This window comes from Felis catus, chromosome B4 (genome assembly GCF_018350175.1).
Source record: "Felis catus isolate Fca126 chromosome B4, F.catus_Fca126_mat1.0, whole genome shotgun sequence".
Lineage (NCBI taxonomy): Eukaryota > Metazoa > Chordata > Mammalia > Carnivora > Felidae > Felis > Felis catus.
The window spans coordinates 116,549,140-116,570,947 of NC_058374.1; the positions used below are offsets into that span (position 1 = coordinate 116,549,140).

The 21,808-nt window shown below is 36.8% G+C and overlaps 1 protein-coding gene across 12 annotated transcripts in view; it reads left to right on the forward strand.

The window, feature by feature from the left end:
* The window catches only part of VEZT (vezatin, adherens junctions transmembrane protein), a 78,388-nt gene that overhangs the window by 43,663 nt on the left and 12,917 nt on the right, over window positions 1–21,808 (forward strand). For 6 of the 12 annotated variants that reach the window (XM_023257318.2, XM_023257319.2, XM_023257321.2 and 3 more), the window contains 6 exons: window positions 2,322–2,469; window positions 4,309–4,640; window positions 7,055–7,248; window positions 12,053–12,153; window positions 14,054–14,261; window positions 18,058–21,381. In XM_023257318.2, coding sequence (XP_023113086.2) covers window positions 2,322–2,469; window positions 4,309–4,640; window positions 7,055–7,248; window positions 12,053–12,153; window positions 14,054–14,261; window positions 18,058–18,572 — 1,498 coding nt within the window. In that variant the 3' untranslated portion in view covers window positions 18,573–21,381. Of the gene's footprint in view, window positions 1–2,321; window positions 2,470–4,308; window positions 4,641–7,054; window positions 7,249–12,052; window positions 12,154–14,053; window positions 14,262–16,983; window positions 17,157–18,057; window positions 21,382–21,808 lie in introns of those variants that run through there. The other 6 variants (XM_023257323.2, XM_023257324.2, XM_023257325.2 and 3 more) reach the window with 2 other exon arrangements.

Here is a 21,808-nt window from a genome sequence, read left to right on the forward strand (position 1 = left end):
GTTGGGGCATTAGGTGACATTCAGAGGTAGGCAGGAACCAGAACATACTTACCACACAAGAAACCTTAAGGAATCAAAATAAAAAAGAATCCACCAACTATTTCTTTGAAAAGACCAAACAGTATAAACCCTCACATGTCTGGTCAAAGTAAAAACAGTACAAATATACAAAATTAGTAACAGAGCTATAACCATAGATATGGAAGAAATTAAAATAATTATAAGGCGCTAGTATATACAACTTTGTGGCAGCGACTTTTAAAAAAGAAAACACCTGGGAGTGCCTCGGTGGCTCAGTGGGTTAAGTTTGACTTTAGCTCAGGTCATGATCTTATGGTTCATGAGTTTGAGCCCCACATTACGCTCTCTGCTGTCAGCACAGAGCCCACTTCGGATCCTCTGTCCCCCTCGCTCTCTGCCCCTCCCCCGTGCATTCTCTCTCTCCCTGTCTCTCTCTTTCTCTCTCTCAAATAAACTTGAAAGAAAGAAAGAAAGAAAGAAAGAAAGAAAGAAAGAAAGAAAGAAAGAAAGAAGGAAAACACCTGATTTTATGTAAACAATGGAAAATTTGCAGGTATAGAAAAGTGATAAAGTTCTTGATGCACTACTATGGAATGATATCCAAATTGTTGAAAAAAAGAATGAAGTGCACAGCATTGTTTATGCTACCCTTCGATTGCGCGTAAAAGTGTGTGTGTATACACACATACACATATATATGAGACTGTATATATGGGAGATTATAAATACATATGAGGGAATATGTGTATGTGTATATATCTACATACATATTTAGATTTAGATTTGCTTTTATGCATGCATAAAGTATCTTGAAAGGTGCACAAGAAGGGGCACCTAGGTATCTCAGCTGGTTAAGTGTCGAACTCTTGGTTTCGGCTCAGATCATGATCTTGTGGTTTGCGAGGTCAAGCCCAGCATCCAGTTCCACGCTGACAGTACAGAGCCCTCTTGGGATTCTCTGTCTCCCCTCTCTCTTTCTGCTCCTCCCCTGCTCATGCTCTCTTTCGCTCTCTTTCGCTCTCTCTCTCTCTCAAAATAAACTTAAAAAAAAAAAGAGACACACAGGTTATCTTGAGAGATACTAATCACAGTTATCGTCTGTGCCTTTAGCTAGGGGAATGAGGTAGCTAAGGGACGGGTAGGAAGCAGTTTTTACGGTGCCCCTTAATACCTTATGAATTTTTTTATACCTTATGAATTTTCAATCCTGTGAATATATTACATGTTTAAAAATTAAATGAATAAAGGAAATTTTAACTACCAGGTTCAGATGGTTTTATAGTTTTTTTAAAAAACTATTTCAGACCATAGGAAAGGTTAGGAAGCCTCTACTACCTCATTTTATTTGTGAAGATTCTGTAATTGCAATACCAAAACATGTATTATAAAGAATAAAAAACTAGACCAATCTCACAGATGGAGATACAAAATATTTAAGTGAAATATTTATATATTTGCGATAGCACTATATTAAGATATTATATGATCAAATAGGAGTATGTTGGAAATATAAAAATAGTTCAGTATTAGGAATTGCATGGATATATTCTTTTTTTTTTAATTTTTTTTAATGTTTATTTATTTTTGAGACAGAGAGAGACAGAGCATGAGCAGGGGAGGGGCAGAGAGAGAGGGAGACACAGAATCTGAAATGGGCTCCAGGCTCTGAGCTGTCAGCACAGAGCCCGACGTGGAGCTCGAATTCACAGACCATGAGATCATGACCTGAGCCAAAGTCGGACGCTTAACCGACTGAGCCACCCAGGCACCCCAAGGAATTGTATGGATATATTCTTTATAAAAACTGTTGAAGGCAGAAAAAAATCACATATTAAGCTGATAGATACCCATGAGGAAGAGAAAGAGGAAACAGGCCAGTAGTCTGAGTGGGACAACCTAGATAGAACAGGCTTAGTGTTAATGGTGTTCTGCAGCCTGTGCACTAGGAAGAAGAGAAAAGTATGTAGTGTAGTGTAGAAAGGGCCTGAGCCATGATACAGCAAAGTACACAATATAGTTTCAAAAGGTACTTGTCAAAAATAACTAAGTTAGCACGTTAGCACTTGTAAAGAGTTGAACTTTTAACTGTTTAGAGATGAAGGTATTTTATTCACATGTATACTAGTAGTAAGATACCTGAGGTTTGTTAATATAGTAGATTTTAAGATTGGTTTCTTTTTTTTTTAATGGATATTAATCACCTCCAGTCAAAGTTCAGAATAAAGATGAGTAAAGGTAATTTGGGATGATATGACTGTACCCTTTATACTTTTAATGAAAAGGCCTTAACTTAATTTAACCTACCCCCTGAACTCTGAGAGTGACAATGTAACCAACTACATCTGTGTGGTGCCTTTTAAGGAGCTGGGCCTGGGCCTTAGTGAAGAGCAGATTTCAGAAGAGGAAGCACATGACCTTACAGATGGCTTCAGCCTTCCTGCTTTGAAGGTACTCTGCCTATGGAAAGGGCTGAAGGAAAGACAGAAAGACAGTTGCACTCCGATTGTGCCTGTGCTATCTGAATGTAAATGGGACACCGGTCCCTTGCTGAACCGTCATCATAATAGCCTTCCTGATGTATGTGATGCTGTCTTTAAAAGTTGAGAGCATCATAAAGATTGAATGAGGAGATCCTTATATTCTGATATCAAAATACTTAAAATTCTTACTGTAAGCATATCTTGCCTTAAATCAGAGTTTATAGATGAGTTTACATTAATAGAAAACCAGCATGAGTGACTTTATGACTACTTGTTTTAACAAACATGGGTAAACAGCGTATAAGATCTGTATCTTCCCTTGGAAAATCTACATAAAAGGATATATTTGACTATATAAGAATTAAGCTTCTAAATGAAAAAAATTGCAATGATTTTTAACAAAGGTAGATAGAATTCTTTCTATATAAAGAGCACTAAGTTATGTTAAATCTAGACAAGATAGGTGGTGCATGAACTGGTTTCACAAAGGAAGAACTAGAAGTGGCCAATTCAGTTTCAGAGCATCTGGATGGCTCAGTCAGTTGGGCGTCTGACTCTTGACTTTGGCTCAGGTCGTGACCGCAGGGTTGCGGGATTTGAGCCCTGTGTCAGGCTCTGCGCTGAGCGTGGAGCCTGCTTAAGATTCTCTCTTCTCCCTCTGCCCCTCTCCGCCACTCATACATGCTCTTGCTCGCTCGCTCACTCGCTCTCTCTAAAAAAAAAAAAAAAAAAAAAAAATAGCCAATTCAATCTCGTTAGTAATAAGTAGACATTTTGCCAAGGTTATTGAAAGTTGATAATCATTATCTGTGAAGATCAGTCACACACTATTAATAAAAGTATAGATTGGCTCACTTTAACAGTTAATAAATACCAATCTTCGGAAACATAATGTATTCTTCAGTAATCTTAAACTTAAAGATAAGTAATCAGAATATACTCGAAGTATGTTCATGATATTACTACAACAGCAAATATTGGAAACAAATTAAAAGCTAAGTAATATGAGATTGGTATATTCTTTGGGATTAGTAGTCGAAAAATTGTACGATGGAAGAAACAAAATAAAGCAAGTTAGAAAAACAGTGTGTGTGGTAAGATTCCAGTAGTAATTTTATTTTTATTTTTGGCTTTTTGAGAGAGGGAAAAAGAGAGAGGGCACAAGTGAGCAAGGGGCAGAGAAAAGTGGCAGAGAGAGAGAATCCCACAAGGGGCAGGGAGAGAGAAAGAGAAGTGAGGCTCACCTGAAGCGGGGCTTGAGCTCACCCAGTGCAGGCTTCAAACTCAGAAACTGAGATTAATACCTGAGCTGAAGTCAGACGCTTAACCGGCTGAGGTACCCATGCACTCCTATGTTATTTCTTAGCTATTTTCTAAGCCAAAATAATGGTATAATTTTGAATCCTAAACTCTGGATGTATCACTGACTCATTTCTTTGGACTTCTATAGGTCCATTATTCCTACTGTCTTCTTTCCTACTTTGTGTCAAATTTGTAAATAATTCATCAAGGAATATTCATTTACACTAGATGTATCTCATTATCAACACTTCTTTTCTGGGATAGAACTGTTCTAAAATATATACTGGTATTACATGCTATATTGGTATTAGAAGTTCCCACATGCCATGACTACATAATTTGATCAAACATTCTCAGCCAGTCTTGAGGGTTAGTTCAAGCTCAGCCGTATTCATTACTTAGGGTAAAGTGAGAAATTTAACCAGAAGTTAAGATAAACAAATTAGTGGTTTGTTTTGAATTTTGATCAGCTTTTTTTATTGATGTAGTCCCGTTTTCTTTCTAGGTTTTGTTTCAACTCTGGGTGGCACAGAGTTCAGAGTTCTTCAGACGGTTAGCCCTATTACTTTCTACAGCTAATTCACCTCCTGGGCCCTTACTTACTCCAGCACTTTTGCCTCATTGTATTTTATCTGATGTGACTCAAGGTCTACCTCATGCTCATTCTGCCTGTTTGGAAGAGCTTAAACGCAGCTATGAGTTTTATCGGTACTTTGAAACTCAGCACCAGTCAGTACCACAGCGTTTATCCAAGACTCAGCAGAAGTCAAGAGAACTGAATAACGTTCACACAGCAGTACGCAGCTTTCAGCTCCATCTGAAGGCATTGCTGAATGAGTAAGTTTAGTAGCCAAATAAGAAAATGTCCCCATGTTCAGCAAGCTTCATTCTCCTGCCATTGTGATGATTGGCTTGTGTCCTAACTGGAAAGTAGCAGCAAAATTAAGACATGCAGCATGAAGGATAGTTTATAGCTATGCATGTAGCAGAGAAAGAATGATTTGGGGAGTCATTTGTAGTTTTCACTTTGATTTCAGCCCAGAACCTAGAAACATAGGACAAAAGCAGGTGTTCATTCTGTTTGAGAGCTGAAATGGAGATGTTTATGAATACTGAGCTTGTCTTAACTCTTTTTAAGTGGGGCTCTTAAACTGGAGCCTGCGGTCTAAGAAAAGTATCTGCCAGCACTGGAACAGTAAGTTTTAAGAGGTATTGTTATATATAGTTGAAGAATAACATATTGCAATTTTTAAAAATAAAGCATATTTGGACATTTTCTACATCAGAGGACCAACTTTTTTGGCCCCAGTTGAATAGTAAAGTGCAGGGTCCGTAGTTTATATTTGTTTATCTTCTACTTTGCCTGGTATTATTGGTACTCTGCCTTGGTCAAATGTAGGATCCAGTCACTCCAGTGAAATTTTTCTGTAACGGATACTTGCAGTATAGGGCTGGATCAGATGGATGGTTGGGTTCATGTTGTGTTGGTAATCAGGAAGGTCATAGGAACTTAATGAGTTGATGAGATTGTAGTTGATGTACTCGACCCTGGATACCAGGCAAGAAGTAGAAGGGGAGGGCAGGAGTCCGTTTTGTAAGATCAAAATAGAACAAAACAAGTCAAAAGCATTTGAAGTCTCAGTAAAATCAAAGGGCTAGTTCACTGGAGTGAGGAAGGATATGATGAATAAAAATAGGAAATTAAGGTGAGAGAAACATTTTGAGAAGGTAAATTTTTACCCATCTGTTTACTGCCTGAGCTGGTCTCTAGCTGCTATTCTAAGAAAGCAGATGAATGAATGCTAACCTGACTCAGTCTTATCTCCCACAGGGAGTATGGGAGACAAGGCAATCTCTACTTGAGTGGGCAACAAAGGTCGGGCCTTTGTCAGGAAAAAATTTCATTGGAAAGGTTGTATTGGGCAAAGCTAGAGTCTCTAAAGAATTAATTTTTGGCAGTAGAATCAGAACTACACAAGACATAATGGAATGCATTAGAGTGAGGGAGGATGGCTCAGGGAAGAAAGGCTGCACTGGATGGACATGAACAAGAGGGGCTTTGTGCCTCGGGCAGAGATTGTGGATTATGCATGGGAAGGATGTCTCCAGCTTAAAAATGAAATATTCTATATATGCTACCATACGTCACCTTTCAAACAGTATACCGGTCACAAACCATCATCTCTGATTTGCTCTATAGCACAGCTACACAAAATTTTTAGAAGTGTTGTCTGAACACTTCCAAAAACATTTGTTTTGTGTTTCACTCCTCCTCCTCCTCACTTGTCCCCATTGCTTTTCCCAGTTGCTGATACTAGGGCATTAACCCTTTAACTGTTCTCCCTGCCTCCAGAGAGCTCCCTGCCAGATTAATGTTTCTGAGGCATATATTTGCTTTCTCCCTTAAACATCTTCACTGGTTACAGAGTACAAGCAGCATAGACTGAAGTCTGTGTAAAACATTCTATGGAAAGAATTTGCTATAACTCTATTATAGTCTGCTTTTCAGTCCTTCTCATTCTTTTCCTTCAGTCCAAACAAACTGCATAAATGCCTTTTCCCATATACCATTTAGAATGAACTTTCTCATCTTTTGTACATGTTCACATTTTATCCACCCTTCAGTGCTTCCTCAAAAGTACCTTTTCCTTAGCTGTTCCCTGTCTGTACCCATAGCTGGTAGCACCTTCCCCCTCTTCTGAATTCTTATAACACTATCTTTCTGTGGTATTATACTTTGGGGCTTAGCTTCAGCCCATATTTACAGCTAACAGCTGTATAACTCTGGGCAAGTTTCTTTAACTCTCTGGACCTAATTCCTCATCTGTAAAATGGAAATAAAATGTTAGTTATAACTTTTTATGATATTGTATTATATTTCTCTATAATGCATAATTTCCCTGATTTAGCTATTTTTCCTGTTAAGTATGAAATGAGCTTAATTTATCATTTCAGCTCATAAAATGCCTCATATATGTAAAAGAAATATTGTTGAATAAATAGGTGATACTCTTTATAAGCTTTTTACAACATTATGATAAAATACACATAACATGAAATGTATTATTTAATCATTTTTAAGTGTACAATTTAGTGGCCTAAAAAAGTAAACATACATTGTTATGCAACCATCACCACTTTCCATCTCCAGAACTTCATCTTTTAAGCTTATTTCTTAAATAAGTCCTGTGCGTTATAAATTTTCCACTTAATATTTTAGAAATCAGTTTCTGTTTTTCTTTATTACTCAGGGTAATAATTCTTGAAGATGAACTTGAAAAGCTTGTTTGTACTAAAGAAACACAAGAACTAGTATCAGAATCTTATCAAATCCTAGAACAGAAGTTGAAGTTGATTCAGCCCCATGTTCAGGCGAGCAACAATTGCTGGGAAGAGGCCATTTCTCAAGTGGACCGACTGCTCCGAAGAAACACAGATAGGAAAGGTACCAATGAGTGCTTCCTTTCATACACACTTGTCAGACATGCTTACTCCACTCCAGTAGGGTTTTATTAGGTAGATTTCTCATCTCCACGATGAAAGCGACATGACAAAACTTAATTTACTAAAAGAAAGTTGAACTTATACATACAAACTGACACTGAATATATAGTCTGGCTCTTACTTTGTAAACAATAAATGAATATGTTTTGAAAGTTCTCTGAATCGTAAACCTCCTTTTCAAAAACTTCAGTGAGGGGCACCTGGGTGGCTCAGTTGGTTAAGTGTCTGACTTTGGCTCAGGTCATGATCTTGCGGTCCGTGAGTTTGAGCCCCGCGTTGGCTCAGTGCTGACGAGCCTGCTTCAGATTCTGTGTCTCCCTCTCTCTTTGCGCCTTCCCCACTTGTGCTCTGTCTCTCTCTCTCTCTCTCAAACATAAATAAACATTAAAAATAATAATAATGAACTTAAATGAAGGGATAGATTTTAATAGGTAGTATTCCATAATTAGAACTTTTAGAAACTCTTTTCCCATTAGTGTAATAATGAGTTTGATAGTTAAGGGCCAGAAGTTGAATCTTGCTTTTAAGATAAAACACTTCAGCCATTCATAAATGATAAATAAATGCTATAATAGGTGGCACTGCATACTTGTTATTAAGGGTCTAAAATGTATTAAATGCCATTATTTAATGGTAACATTGGAATGCTTTGTATTGCTAGGCAAATGGGCAATCTTGAAATTTTATGCAAAACTGCTTTAATTTGACCCATTTTTACTAATCACTAATTCATTGTAAATATTTGGCATATTAATTTCTGAACTTGTGCTACCAAACAATACCATGTTTATCCCTTGGACCTTTATGATAAAGCTAATCAGATTTATGTATAGAAATTGTATTGCTGGCAAAGATGATTAATGCTTTATCATCCTGTTAGTCATTTTTTTGTTTCCAGCTAGATCTGTAATACTTCAATGTCTTTAAGAAGCTGAATAAGTCTTTACATAGGGGAAGTATTAACTTTATTCAAAGGAAATGTTAACATGCTAATTACTGATACATCACCAATAGATTTCCTTTATATCTAAAATGTAATTGGCAAGTAATTTTTTTCTTCAAAGGGTAAATTTGCCAAGGATTTTTAATATGTGCAAATATTTATGCATGTTAAACTTTCTGATGTGACTTAAGTCTAGAGCTTTTGAGTACATTTTCTTCAAATGGAAACATTCAGAACACCACTGGGTATTAAAAGATACATCCCATTCATCCCTCCCCTTAGCATACTCTGAGATGCTGAATCTTAGTCACTTAAACATAATTGTCAAAACTGTCTCCAAATCATCGGGCAGGTGATAAGTCATTATGTTCTCCATATGTGGCTTTTGCTTATAGGTGATAGTGATAAGAATTAAGATACAAGTCATTTTTCAAACTTTTCTCTGTAAAACGCTTATAGTGGCCATGGCTATACAACTTTGAATAAAATATTTATATGATTTTTTTTAAGAAGCAGGTGATTTATTTAACTGTTAGCTGTTTTTTTTTTTAATGTTCATTTGTTTATTTTGAGAGAGAGTGCTCACACATGCATGCTCATGCAAGCGAGGGAAGGGCAGAGAGAAAGAGAGAGAGAATCCCAAGGAGGCCCCTGCAGAGCCCACCACAGGGCTCAGACTCACAAACCGTGAGATCATGACCTGAACCAAAATCAAGAGTTGGATGCTCAACCACCTGAGCCACTCAGGTGCCCTAGCTGTTAGCTCTTTTTTAAGTTATTTTAAAACTACAGAAGTATCACCATAGCTCACGGTACCCTTCATCCATATTCCTCAGTTGTTGACATTCTACCATATTGGCCTTACCTCCTTATGTATCCATGTATAAATTCTTTTGGTAGTATTTTTTTAATTTTTTTTTTAATGTTTATTTATTTTTGAGAGAGAGTGAGCATGAGCAGGGAGGGGCAGAGAGAGAGGGAGACCCAGAATCTGAAGCAGGCTCCAGGCTCTGAGCTGTCAGCACAGAGCCTGACGTGGGGCTCGAACTCACAAACTGCGAGATCATGACCTGAGCTGAAGTTGGACACTCGACCGACTGAGCCACCCAGGTGCCCCTCTTTTGGTAGTATTATTCTGAACCATTTGAGAGTAAGATGCAGACATGAGACCACATTACCCCTAAATCTTCTGTTTGCATTTTGAAAAATGGACATTCTCCTACATACCCACAATATACCACCAAAATGAAGACATGAGCACTGATATAAATTGCTTTCTAATCCACAGATCCCATTCTAATTTCACTGATTGATTCAATAGTCATGTTATATGTCCAGATTACACATGGCATTTAGCTTTTATGCTCTTCATTCACTTTAGCTTTTCTTGTCTTTCATGATAAGTATTTTATTAAAAAAAAATATCCTGAGGTTATATAAATATCCTTTCTTCACCAAATATTTACTCGCTATTAAGCATATACAATCTATATGATGCACTAGTATTCCAGATATTTACTCACGAGATATAAAAATTTAATGTTCACATGAAAATCTATAAACAAATGTTTATAATGGCTTTATTCATGATCACTAAAAACTAGAAGCAGACCAAGTGTCCTTCAGCTGGTGAATAGATAAACTGTTCTATCCATCCACACAATGGAATAGTGCTCAGCAAAAAAAGAAGAAATGAACTACTGATACATCATTAAGACGGAGGAATCACTAATGCGTTGTGTTAATCACTACATAGTCTGTGATCCCATTTAAATGACATTCTTAAAACAGTAAAATTTCATGGGAACAGCAAACATACCAATGGTTATTTGGAGTTGGATATGGAGAGATGAATAACATAAATGTTTTGAGGTGAAGGAACTGTTCTCTATCTTAGTTGTGGTGGTAGTGGTTATATGACTCTAATTTGTCTAAACTCATAAAATTATATACCAACAAGAGAGAATTTTATTGAGTAAAAAATAAAATAGCTTAAATGTTTTCCCCCACTAGTTTTAGCATCCATTTGTGGATCTTGCTTGAATTAGATATTATTGTGATGGTTGCCAGATGGTAATTTTCTAATTCCATTTTTCCTTTTATACTTACTAGTTGGCATTCTATTGTGAGCCAAAGCATCCCCCTTTTCTGCTTATTTATATCAATATGGATGTATGGATTCTTATTTTATTCTGTGGATCATAATTTGTTATTTTGTTGCTCAAATTGTACAAAGTTTGACCAGAGGGAACCCATTTAAGGTTTGTGTCATTTTTTGATCATTTTTTGATCACTTCTTTATACTTTACTTGCCCCTAGCCCTAAGGGGTGCCCCTTGTGGGTGTTAAGTATGCTCATAGCCACTGGGATGTTCTTGTTTTTACCAATTTTCAGTGTAGAGGACAGTGAAATATATCTGTGTATATACTTATACATACATATTCCTACATCTGTCCATGTATGTTATAAACCATGGGTTCGCATCGATACCTCCAAATCAGTTCCATGGTTCTTCCTGTACTTCTCCCTCTGTATATTTGTACCACCATGAGAAACTTGGCTCTCATTATCTTCGGTATTAACTTATTTATTCAATGCCTTGTATGTAAGCAATCACCTGATAATATGGACTGTCTCCTAAGCCACATTGCTGCTGACTCACACCTAGTGAGAGTCCTTCCCATCCTGTCTCATTCCAGTCCAGCTTGCTTTGTCCACACTAGCCCTTGACAGCCAGGAGTCTCCCCTAACTCTGGTCCCAACCAGTTATCTGTCATTACTTTTAAAAGGTAGAAATCTAGATGTCTAAAGCCTAATTCTTTTTTAAGTTTATTTATTTTGAGAGAGAGAGAGAGAGAGAGAGAGGGACTGAGTGAGCGAGCATGGGCAGAGCCAGAGAGAGAGAGAGAGGGAGAGAGAATCCCAAGCAGGCCCTGCACTTTCAGCACAAAGCCGAAGTCTCACGAACCGTGAGGTAATACCTAAGCCAAAACCAAGAGTCGGACACTCAATTGACTGAACCACTTACGCACCCCTAAAGCCTACTTCTTTTTAATGTTTATTTATTTATTTTGAGAGAGAGTGAGTGAGCAGGGGAGGGGCAGAGAGAGAGAGAGGGAGACAATCCCAAGCAGGCTCCACACTGTCAGCGTAGAGCCCAACACAGGGCTCTAACTCACAAACAGAGATCATGACCTGAGCGAAAACCAAGAGTCAGATGCTTAACCAACTGAGCCACCCACGTGCCCAAGCCTACTTCTTTTTAAGTAGAGAGATAATGTTGGAAGGTAGAGAGCTGGATATGAGAATATGAGAACCCCATGGTTAGATACCAAATACCAATGTTAAGTAATTAAAGTTAACACCTGGGTGATCTTTTCAAGCTATGACTTGTGAAACCCATTTCCAATTCTAACTTCTGAGAGTAAAAATAATATAAGGGAAATGTAAGATTGAAGTTTATTTTTTGTGGGGAAGAGTGATGGTCTGTCTTGAGACTTCCCATGCCATGAACAAAAGTTGATTTGTTTAGCGAGAATTTAGAGAGGAAGTACCTGTTGTGAACCAGATACTATGGTGAGGTGAAGAAGGGAGAGGAAAACAAGTTTCTCCTCTGAGAGTTTAACTTACATTGTAAATCTACCGCTATTACCATTGTTAACTTTAACATCCTTAATTTTTTTATAAATTGAAAGTTATAATTAGAATGCCAGACTATGAAATTGGCAAAATATTAGTACTAAAAATGTTTTTTTTTTTAATTCGATGTTCACTCATTTCTGTGTGGCCTATTGCTTTTAAGGCAAGCCTGAAACGGTGTGTGAAAACCCACGTTGTACTGTGGTACCTTTGACACAGCCAACTCTACACATTGCGGACAAAGATCCAATCCCGGAGGAGCAGGTAATGGTGAAAATTGCTGTTTTCTTCCCCCTAAAGAAGAGTTTCCCATACAGAGTTTACCTATCTATCTCTGTAAGTGGTGTGGATCATTACTAAGTTGTTAAATTTATGTTTGTGATGAACTTCAAAATTACCACACAATATATTGAACTGATAACAAATCATTAATTCTTAGTACCTTGAGTTTGAATCCACTGAATCTACCAGCAAATTTTTATAACGATTTTTTTCTTTAATATTTTATTTATTTTTGACAAAGAGGGGCAGGGGAGAGAGAGACAGAGAGAGAGAGAGAATGAATGAATGAATGAGTGGAGGAGGGGCAGAGAGAGAAAAGGGGACAGAGGATCCCACGCAGGCCCTGTGCTGACAGCACCAAACCTGATGCGGGGCTTGAGCTCACAAATGGTGAGACCATGACCTGAGCCAAAGTCAGACTTTCAGCCAATTGAGCCACCCGGTTGCCCCTACCAGCAAGTTTTCATGTTATTTGTATCTTACTGTCTATTTCTTAGACACTTAAAAGTGATTAAATACCTTAAAAATTAATGCATTGGCAAAGGTGCCTTCTACAATACTGGAAATGTGAGTGGTGGTTACCAGACTGTATACATATGTAAAAATCCTGTACACTTAAGATTTGTGTATTTGGCAGCATGTATGTTATACCTCGTTTAAAAAAACAGTTTTTCGGGGCGCCTGGGTAGCGCAGTCGGTTAAGCGTCCGACTTCAGCCAGGTCATGATCTCGCGGTCCGTGAGTTCGAGCCCCGCGTCGGGCTCTGGGCTGACGGCTCGGAGCCTGGAGCCTGTTTCCGATTCTGTGTCTCCCTGTCTCTCTGCCCCTCCCCCGTTCATGCTATGTCTCTCTCTGTCCCAAAAATAAATAAAAAACGTTGAAAAAAAAAAAAACTAAAAAAACCAATTTTTCAATGATTTCTTTTGATACTGACAAAGATTTCTTTTGTTTATGCTAAGGAAAACTTTTTTTCCTTCAGTCATATTGTCTACTCAGCATTCTTAATTGCAAAGGGAGACCAATCTGTTTAACAAACAATAAATTTGTTTAAAAAACCAGGAGGTGACTGACAGAATATCTCTGAGGGCCTCATAGTTACGTTTGAACTAGGATGGGGTGAACAGCCCAATTTACTCAAAAGGACTGTTCCAGTTCCAGCAACATCATTGCCCAGTCACTGGTTGCAGACATTGTCACTCGCTCCATCATTGCTGAATAATAAAAACTACCTTCAGAACCTCTACCTCTGGAAACTTATCTGCCACCATTCTTGCCAGAGTGGATTCCTTAAAATGCCTGCTTTCCTTGTAACAAACTTCTGGGTCCGATCTGATCTATATACATATGATTAGAGGATCCCGAGTCATTTGCCTGAATCATAACTGCAAGGGAGGCTGGGTAAGCAAGGGGCCTCGTCTGTGTCTTAGTGATAAGAAGAACCATAAGATGAGGTATTCCCCAATTCTAGGAATAGTGTTCAAACCTCCTGGGAAGTCAGAAAGAACCACAAATACGGCCACAAGAAGGCTAATATACCTGACCACTTCCCCAAACCACCAGCCCTTCTAATTTTGATTTGTTTTGGCAGAGCTAATAACTATAATATTAACTAGATCTACAGGATGGTATCAGAGCAGAAAAATAATGATTGAAGTTATTAAACTTTCTTATCCACGGTCCCTTTCATTATCAACTGCTAAGTTTTTTTAAGACTTCAATTTACCTATAATAATATGTTTGCTTTGTTTGCCCACCTTTGCTTTAGTGACCTGTGCCAAGAGTCTTCATTGTTTAATCTTGGAGATGGGTAGGTACAAGGTAATGAATGCTACTAGAAAATTGTCTGCTTGAAGTAAAGTGCTTTTTCTTTATTCATTTTCAGGAATTAGAAGCTTATGTAGATGATATAGATATGGACAGTGATTTCAGAAAGGATGATTTTTATTACTTGTCTCAAGAAGACAGAGACAGACAGAAGCGTGAGCATGAAGAATCCAAGAGGGTACTCCAAGAACTAAAATCTGTGCTGGGATTTAAAGCATCGGAGGCAGAAAGGCAGAAGTGGAAGCAACTTCTATTTAGTGATCATGGTAAGCACTGACTTCAAAGTAAAAGGTTATTTTAATGAAGGGGACTCTTTTTTCTTGAACTACGACTTTTATTTTAGCTGTAATTCTTACAGCTTTAATTTTAGGGATCTCTCAGCAAGTATAGTGCTTTTTCTTCTAGATACAAAATCAATATGATCAATAAAAGACTAGGTATATAATCAAATTGGGAATATGAAATCAAGCTTTTTCATCAGTAACTTGATGTTTTACTAAATTATTTTGGAATGGCAGTGAGTTGAATAAATATGTTTTCAAATTTAGTGAATTTGAGATTCTAAACTCTTCTCTTTATGTGGATACTATCAATACTTCAGTGAAGCATCAGATTAGTGAATTTGAGATTCTAAACTCTGTTCTCTTTAGGTTGATATTATAAATACCTCAATGAAGCATCAAATTAGTAACTCTACGTTCATCATTGAAACAAGTGGATTAAGACCTAGGCCAGTTAGCTACATCATTAAGGTTTCTCAGTTGGTTTGAACACGTTAAGTAGATGGGACAAGAGGAGGTGCTTCTGTGCAAGCTGTCTCCGTACTTCAATATTGACAAAATTGGATGATTTGACAATACTGACGATTAGCATTAAACTCCTTTATGTTTGCCACTCTTTTCTTTGGTTGGACTTCATGCGAGGTGAGGGAAGGAATGAGGGCATCTTGACAGTATCAGACTAGCTAATTTCTAATTGAGGAATTAACTCCTGTAGATTTCCAAGAGGTAGAATGGGATTCCTCTTCCATTTTAGAGTACTTACCTGAAACCTCAAAATCAACTGCCTTCCTTTCCCATTCTTTTTTTCATTGGGAGTATATAGATTACCTGTACTTCTGGAAATTTCCTCAGATTTCTCTTTTCTTCTCTTAGGAGTCCTGCCATTGTCCCATGTCCAGATATACCTTTGTTGATTTCATCCTTCCTCTTCCCACTGGCCCCCTTTATAGCCCAGATCCTTATTAGATTATGCTCATACATTGTAATAGCCTCTTAACTGACTTCCTTCTTTTTTTTCATGTAAACTCTACCCCCAACATAGGGCTCAAATTCACAACCCCAAGATCAAGAGTCACATGCTGTACTGAGTCAGCGAGGCGCCCCAGCTGACTTCTATTTTCAATACCTTTTTCTTCTAAGCTTTCCTTAGAAGGTAGCTTCATAAGCTAGCTTCTGTCCTTGCAGGCTGCCTCCAGATTTTTCTCAAACAGTACAATGATAATAGCTCTCTGTCTTTTTTTTTTTATTTTTTTTAATGTTTATCTATTTTTGAGAGAGAGAGAGAGAGAGAGAGAGAATGAGAATGAGTCGGGGAGGGGCAGAGAGAGAGGGAGACACAGAATCTGAAGCAGGCTCCAGGCTCTGAGCTGTCAGCACAGAGCCTGACAGGGGCTCGAACCCATGAGCCGTGAGATCATGACCTGAGCTGAAGCTGGGTGTTTAACCAACTGAGCCACTCAGGTGCCCTGATAGCTCTCTATCTTTAAAACCTGCAGTGGTTCCCCCTTTCCCACTCTATTAAATCTAAACTCTTTTTCCTGGTTTCAAGCCTCTCTATCATATGAATCCATCATATTTAATTATATTTATCACTCTTTCTGATATGGATATCTTCCTCTGGTTATATTTATCTAATTAGACTGTGGTCCCACAAACTTACTATTTTTATTCATGAAAAACATTCATGCTGCGGTGCCTGGCTGGCTCAGTCGATAGAACATGTGACTTCATCTTGGGGTTGTGAGTTCAAGCCCCCACATTGGGTGTAGAGTTTACTTTAAAAAAAAAAAAAACTTAAAAAAAAATAAAAACATACATGCTGATCTCTTTGCTAAGAATTCTGTCTTCTCCACCAAGCTGTCCTTTCTACCAGTTGCTCCTCCATGAATCCTCTGTTCCAGCCCTGCTACCTCTCCCACCACTACAGACCCTCACACCAGAGGGGCCCTGGAGGGAATTGTAACCGTGTCTTGAGCAGCAACATATGTAGCAGATTAAAAACTTCCCAGGTGCAGCAGTAAAGAGTTCCTGCAGCCTGCTTGTTCATATTTTGGGTCTGCATGAATCAGGGATTGAGAGTATCGTTTTAGGCACTATTGTTTTCTGTGCATTCAATGTTTTTGTCTCTATAATGAAATTACAGTCTCTTTCAGTAGGAGCTTTATTATCCCCCACAGTGTTCATTCAGCAAATTATTCATTCAACAAGTAGTTACTGAGGCACTGTTCACTGCTATATCCCTAGTGCATAAATCAAGAGACAAAAATCCCTGTACTCCTGGAGCTTTACATTCTAGCAATGTTAACACTTGATCCTCCAGATGTGCAGATTATATTGCCCTATTTAATTAACAATAATCAGGGATATCAATCAACATCTAATACATGTTGCATTCTTTAAGAACTAGATTTATTGCCTAAAAATGTACATGAAGACTGAGAATAGCCTTGTATATACATTTGTATCCTTTCTATTGTTTAGTATTTTCTCCATATAGCTTTAAAATTATCCTACTGACAGTATGGGCAAAGATATAATGAGAGAAATGTGTCTTTTTTCAGGTATATGCTTTGGGTAGCTACGTTAGAAAGCGCAGTATTGCTGATTTTGTTTGTGAAATAAGTAAAAAGCTGCTGATACCATAAAATGCTTTTTCCGTGAAAAATTTCAGTACATCTTCCAGAGTTGTTTTCATCTCTGCCTACAGGGGTAAAGTCCGCATGGAATTAGAGAGGGATATTCTACACTGGAACCTGCTGTGGCCATTGTTTTCTGTTGTTGCTGCTTCTCTAGTGGAGTTACTGCAGCTTAGGGATCTGTTTCTTGGAAATGGACACCTTTTACAAATTATTTTTTAAATAAACGCCAGATCTTCAAGAAGCACTTGTTTTTCTTCCGTCATGCTTCCTAATATATTGTATTGTACTAACCCCTCATACTGGGAGGAGAGACTGCCTAGCAAGCAACCCACTGCCTACTAACATCAAGAGGGGCTAAATAAAACTTCATTTTCCTTGAAAGGACACCTTCTGCCGTATGGATATAATGTTTATGTATTATGCTTTGTACAGTAGTTGATCTTGAATACAGATTTTATTTTGTTTTATACTTTTATGTGACATTACAAAATGTGTGGAAGTTATGGCTTTACTTTCATCAGGGTCTTGTTAGGTGGTTGGCAAGCGAATAGGATTGTGTGCATTTTTTTTTCCCCATACTGTTTTCACTTGTAAATATATATGTGTTAAAGATATGATTATTATCTGGATTACTTCAGGCCTTTTATCTGACATATTATCAGTAAAAATCATGCTGCTTATTCTTTCATAAGATGGTTCTCAAACTTTAGTGTGCATCAGAATCAAGCGTAGGGTTTGTAAACACAGCCAGTCCTCATTCACAGTTTGCCATTCAGTAGGTCCTGGTGGGAATTTGCATTTCTACCAAATAACTGATGCTGTTGGTTCGGGGACCACACTTTGAGAACCACTGCTTTAATATTTTGAATAATACAATGTGTGAGGTGTTTTAAAATCTTCATTAAAACCCCATCTCATTTCATTTCTTAGGCATTTTATCTCTTACAAAGTTCTCTGGATTTATAAATGTATATAGATTTAATAGAAAGATTTATTTAGCTTTTATTTATTGTTCTTTATTAGAAAAATAACGACTGGAAGTTTAAATTAAAGTTTAAATCATTGTTGGGTCCTTAGTTATTATTTTTCTTTCTTTTTTTTTCTTTTTCTTTCTTTCTTTCTTTTTTTTTTTTTCTTTGAAGCTGTGTTGAAATCCTTGTCTCCTGTAGACCCAGTGGAACCCATAAGTAATTCAGAACCATCAGTGGATTCAGATATGGGGACAGTTGGTAAAAATGATACTGAAGAGGAAAATAGTAAACCCTCCACAGCTGACAATGAAATAAGTAGTAGGACTGAGTATTTATGTGAAAACCCTCTAGATGGTAAAAATAAAGACAATTCTGCAAATGAAGTCTTCCTCCAAGGAACTGAAGAAAGAGTGTGTTCCCAATGTGAGAGTGAAGAGGAATCTCGGCAGGCGGACGTAGGGAGCCTGTCCACTGCCCATCCAGCTCCCGGGGACTTATTACAGCCTTCCATTAAGCAGAGGCTGGCACGGCTCCAGCTGTCACCGGATTTTACCTTCACTGCTGGTCTTGCTGCAGAAGTGGCTGCTAGATCTCTCTCTTTTACCACCATGCAGGAACAGACTTTTGGTGATGAGGAGGAAGAACAGATAGTACAAGAAAATGAAAATGAGGTACAAGAGAAGTAGGAACCAAGATTTACCTGGAGGATTTTAAATTATTGCTTTTATGCAAGTGTTTTAGCTTCAAGGCTAGATAATCCACTAGAAAGGGAAAATGAGTGTTAAGTTTACTATATATAAAGCTAAGATGTGAATTTACAGCAAGAACCCTGGTTTGAACATCTGATCTGAAAATAGTAGTTAACCTGTAAATGGCAAATCTTTTAGGAAAATAAGAAAGGTAAGGGCTCTTTTGAATAAACTGCTCTTTTTTTTTTTTTTTTTTTTTTTTTTGCAGCACAGCTGATCGATCTTGGAAATTCTTTAGGTACTTTTAATAAGAAACAAATTTATCATTTCTTGCCAGAATTTGCTACCATAAAATGACTGGGATAATTCTGTTGCAAGAACATTAACATTTAGTATGACTCCTTTTTACTGTATTCTTGCAGTTCATAGCTGCAGCTATTATGTTAATAACAACTTGTTTGTATTTTATTTTTGTTTATACCAGTCTTAAAACAAAGATACAGGTTCTGAATAAAAAAAAATTGACTTCATACAATTAATGTGTACTGGGGTTTGGAACTAAAAAGTAGTTTCAAAAATACTGGGGTTATGACATTTTTTTTTATGTTTCCTTGTTCATATGTGTATTCGGTAGTTAATTTTAAGGTGTCCTAATAATCTTTAAAAGAAAAACATTGTACTGTTTTAAAAATTACCCTTTCAAATATATTTTGTGTTTTTCTTCTGTTCTTGTTATAACTAATAGAGATGATGTCAAAGTAGGATCCGTATAGTCCAAGGCCCCATAGTCCAAGGCCCCATCGGCACCTTTGCAGAAAGTTCTTTGTATCTATTTGCCTACAGATAATTGGGTGCCGTTAACACAAGCAGATCATTTCAGCTGATTTCTAGCCTGAGGCTATATCCTCTCCACCTTAATGAGATTCTGGAAACATCCTGCCTGCTTCCTGGAAAGCATCCTTGTCTCCTCAGTACTTCATTTACAACTACCTCTTAAAAGAGGTTGCTTTCCAAATTGTCCAGTGTCATGATTGCATTTTCAAAATGTGATATTTTCAGGAGTATATTGTTTCTTGAAACCTATAGCTCCTACGCACTGACATAGTTTATAGACATTATTTGGGGAAAGTATAGGAATAATAATTTATGCTGCTGTCCTAGAAAGGAAGTTACACAACGAATATAGATTGTCTTTAGAATTAAGAAACACATTCAGATTCCTGTAAACTTAGTACTTTGAGTCAGTAGATTTATGTGTACCGAGGAGATTTTTATTTAATTTTTTCCAGTAATCTTAGGAAATTTATTTTTTATCCTGAGGAAAAACTTGATTCTGCTTTGTATGAATAGTAGAGATCCTTCGTACTATAAGTGATTCTGCCTATTGCCCAAAATTCTGGGACTGTCCATAATCAAGCTCTTAGAAACATCACAGGGTGGGCCCAGTTTACCACTTAGAAGTAGCTAAATTTCAAAAACAAAAATCTTGTTTTGAAACTGACAATCGTATTCATAAATAATAATATTTTCTTTTTAGATTACATAGTTTGCCAAGTCTTTTTCCCCTTGGATTTAGAAGAAGCAATTATGGGAACACTTGGTAATTGTTCCCCTAATCTGTGACCTTACACAGGAAGAATTAGAGTTTAATAATTTTTAATTCTTTTATTGTATTATTTTTATTTACACCAGCTTGGGGAAAATGTCTTCATAATATTTCATCAGTTTTATTCAATGCTCTCTAAGCATTCAAAGACTGATTTTGTTATAAATTTTTAAAAACTAACTTTAATGAGGAATTCCTAATCTTCCAATCTGATCTGTTTTATCTGCAAATATTCTACTTGTTGAAACCATAATACAAGGATCTTGGGACTTTAATTGAAGGTTCTTTTTTTGTGTAGTTTTTAAAATTTCTTTCATCTTATAAAATATTGCTGAGATAAAATAGTATCTTCCCTGTGAATATTTCTAATGTTCTCTTATAATAGTCTAAAAGTCAGTGTTTCTCAGTTTTTGTTTTTGTTTTTGTTTTTTATAGGATGCCTATATTAGAATAAACTGGAGGTCTTATTTTTAAAATGCAGATTTGGGGCCATAACTCCCAGTCATTCTTAATCAGTCATTTTGGGATGAGACCTAGGTGGTGTGTATGCTCAGTCAAATCTAAGAACCTCTGTCTAGGACTTTGTTTTCCTTGCCATGGATATCTTAGGAAATTAAAACAAATACGCCAATGTGACATAAGTAGGTATTCTTATTACTTTTCTAAGAATATTTCACTTTGTATTATCAGGCTTTTGACTAGTTTTAATAGTTGACATCCTACATCTAAAAGAAGCCCACTGGGAAAAATATTTTGTGATGCAAAACTTATAATTATGCTTTCCAAATTTTACAGTGATATTTTGACAGGATAATTCTTGTTAAGAGTAATATCCTGACAGCTTTTGATATGAACATTTCCAGAGTTTATTTTACCAGGACAGAGCCAGTACAGAAACTATTTAGGGTCAGGTCACTCTTGAGGACAAAATTTTTACACTCTGCCTACAGTGAGGAAAGTCATGGCAGTAAATGACCTAATAATGGTTATCATACCTTAAATTCTTATTTTTTTTTCAGCTATCATTATTAAAACCCACATATCTGGACTAGCTAGGACCAGACTCTTGCTGGTCTTTGATTTGTGATCTTTGGCTTATTTTTTTAAGTTGTCTGTATTATCTGCCTTCACTAGTTAAGTCTTCTTTAAAATTGTACTTCATTAAAATTGTATGTTTGAATATATTTAATTAAGAACTCATGTATTGACTCAGGTTTGATTTCTGAAGTTATTGGAGACAAGTCAGGAGAAACACATTTAAGGCAAATTGCTAAGGAAATTTAAGAATATGGTTTTAAGGCTTTAATACAAAATTAAACTTTAATCTGAGTTTAAATCTCAGAGCCATCATTTAAAAGCTATGGGTGCAGTTGACCTAATAATGTCATGGGGAGTTTTTCCAGCAAAAACCAAATTCTCTGGATTGCTAAATCATGTTGGTAAATTCTTACTCCTCCGAAGTAGTTAAAAAAGAAGTGAAACTTTTGAGGCTGAAAAACAAGATCTGGTTATAATTATGTTAGTAAAATAGGTCAATTTTCTTTAAAAAATAAATACTAATATTCTGATTCACATAATAAAGGTGGTGAACATTAAAGCATAAAAAACTATGTTTTGATACATTTCA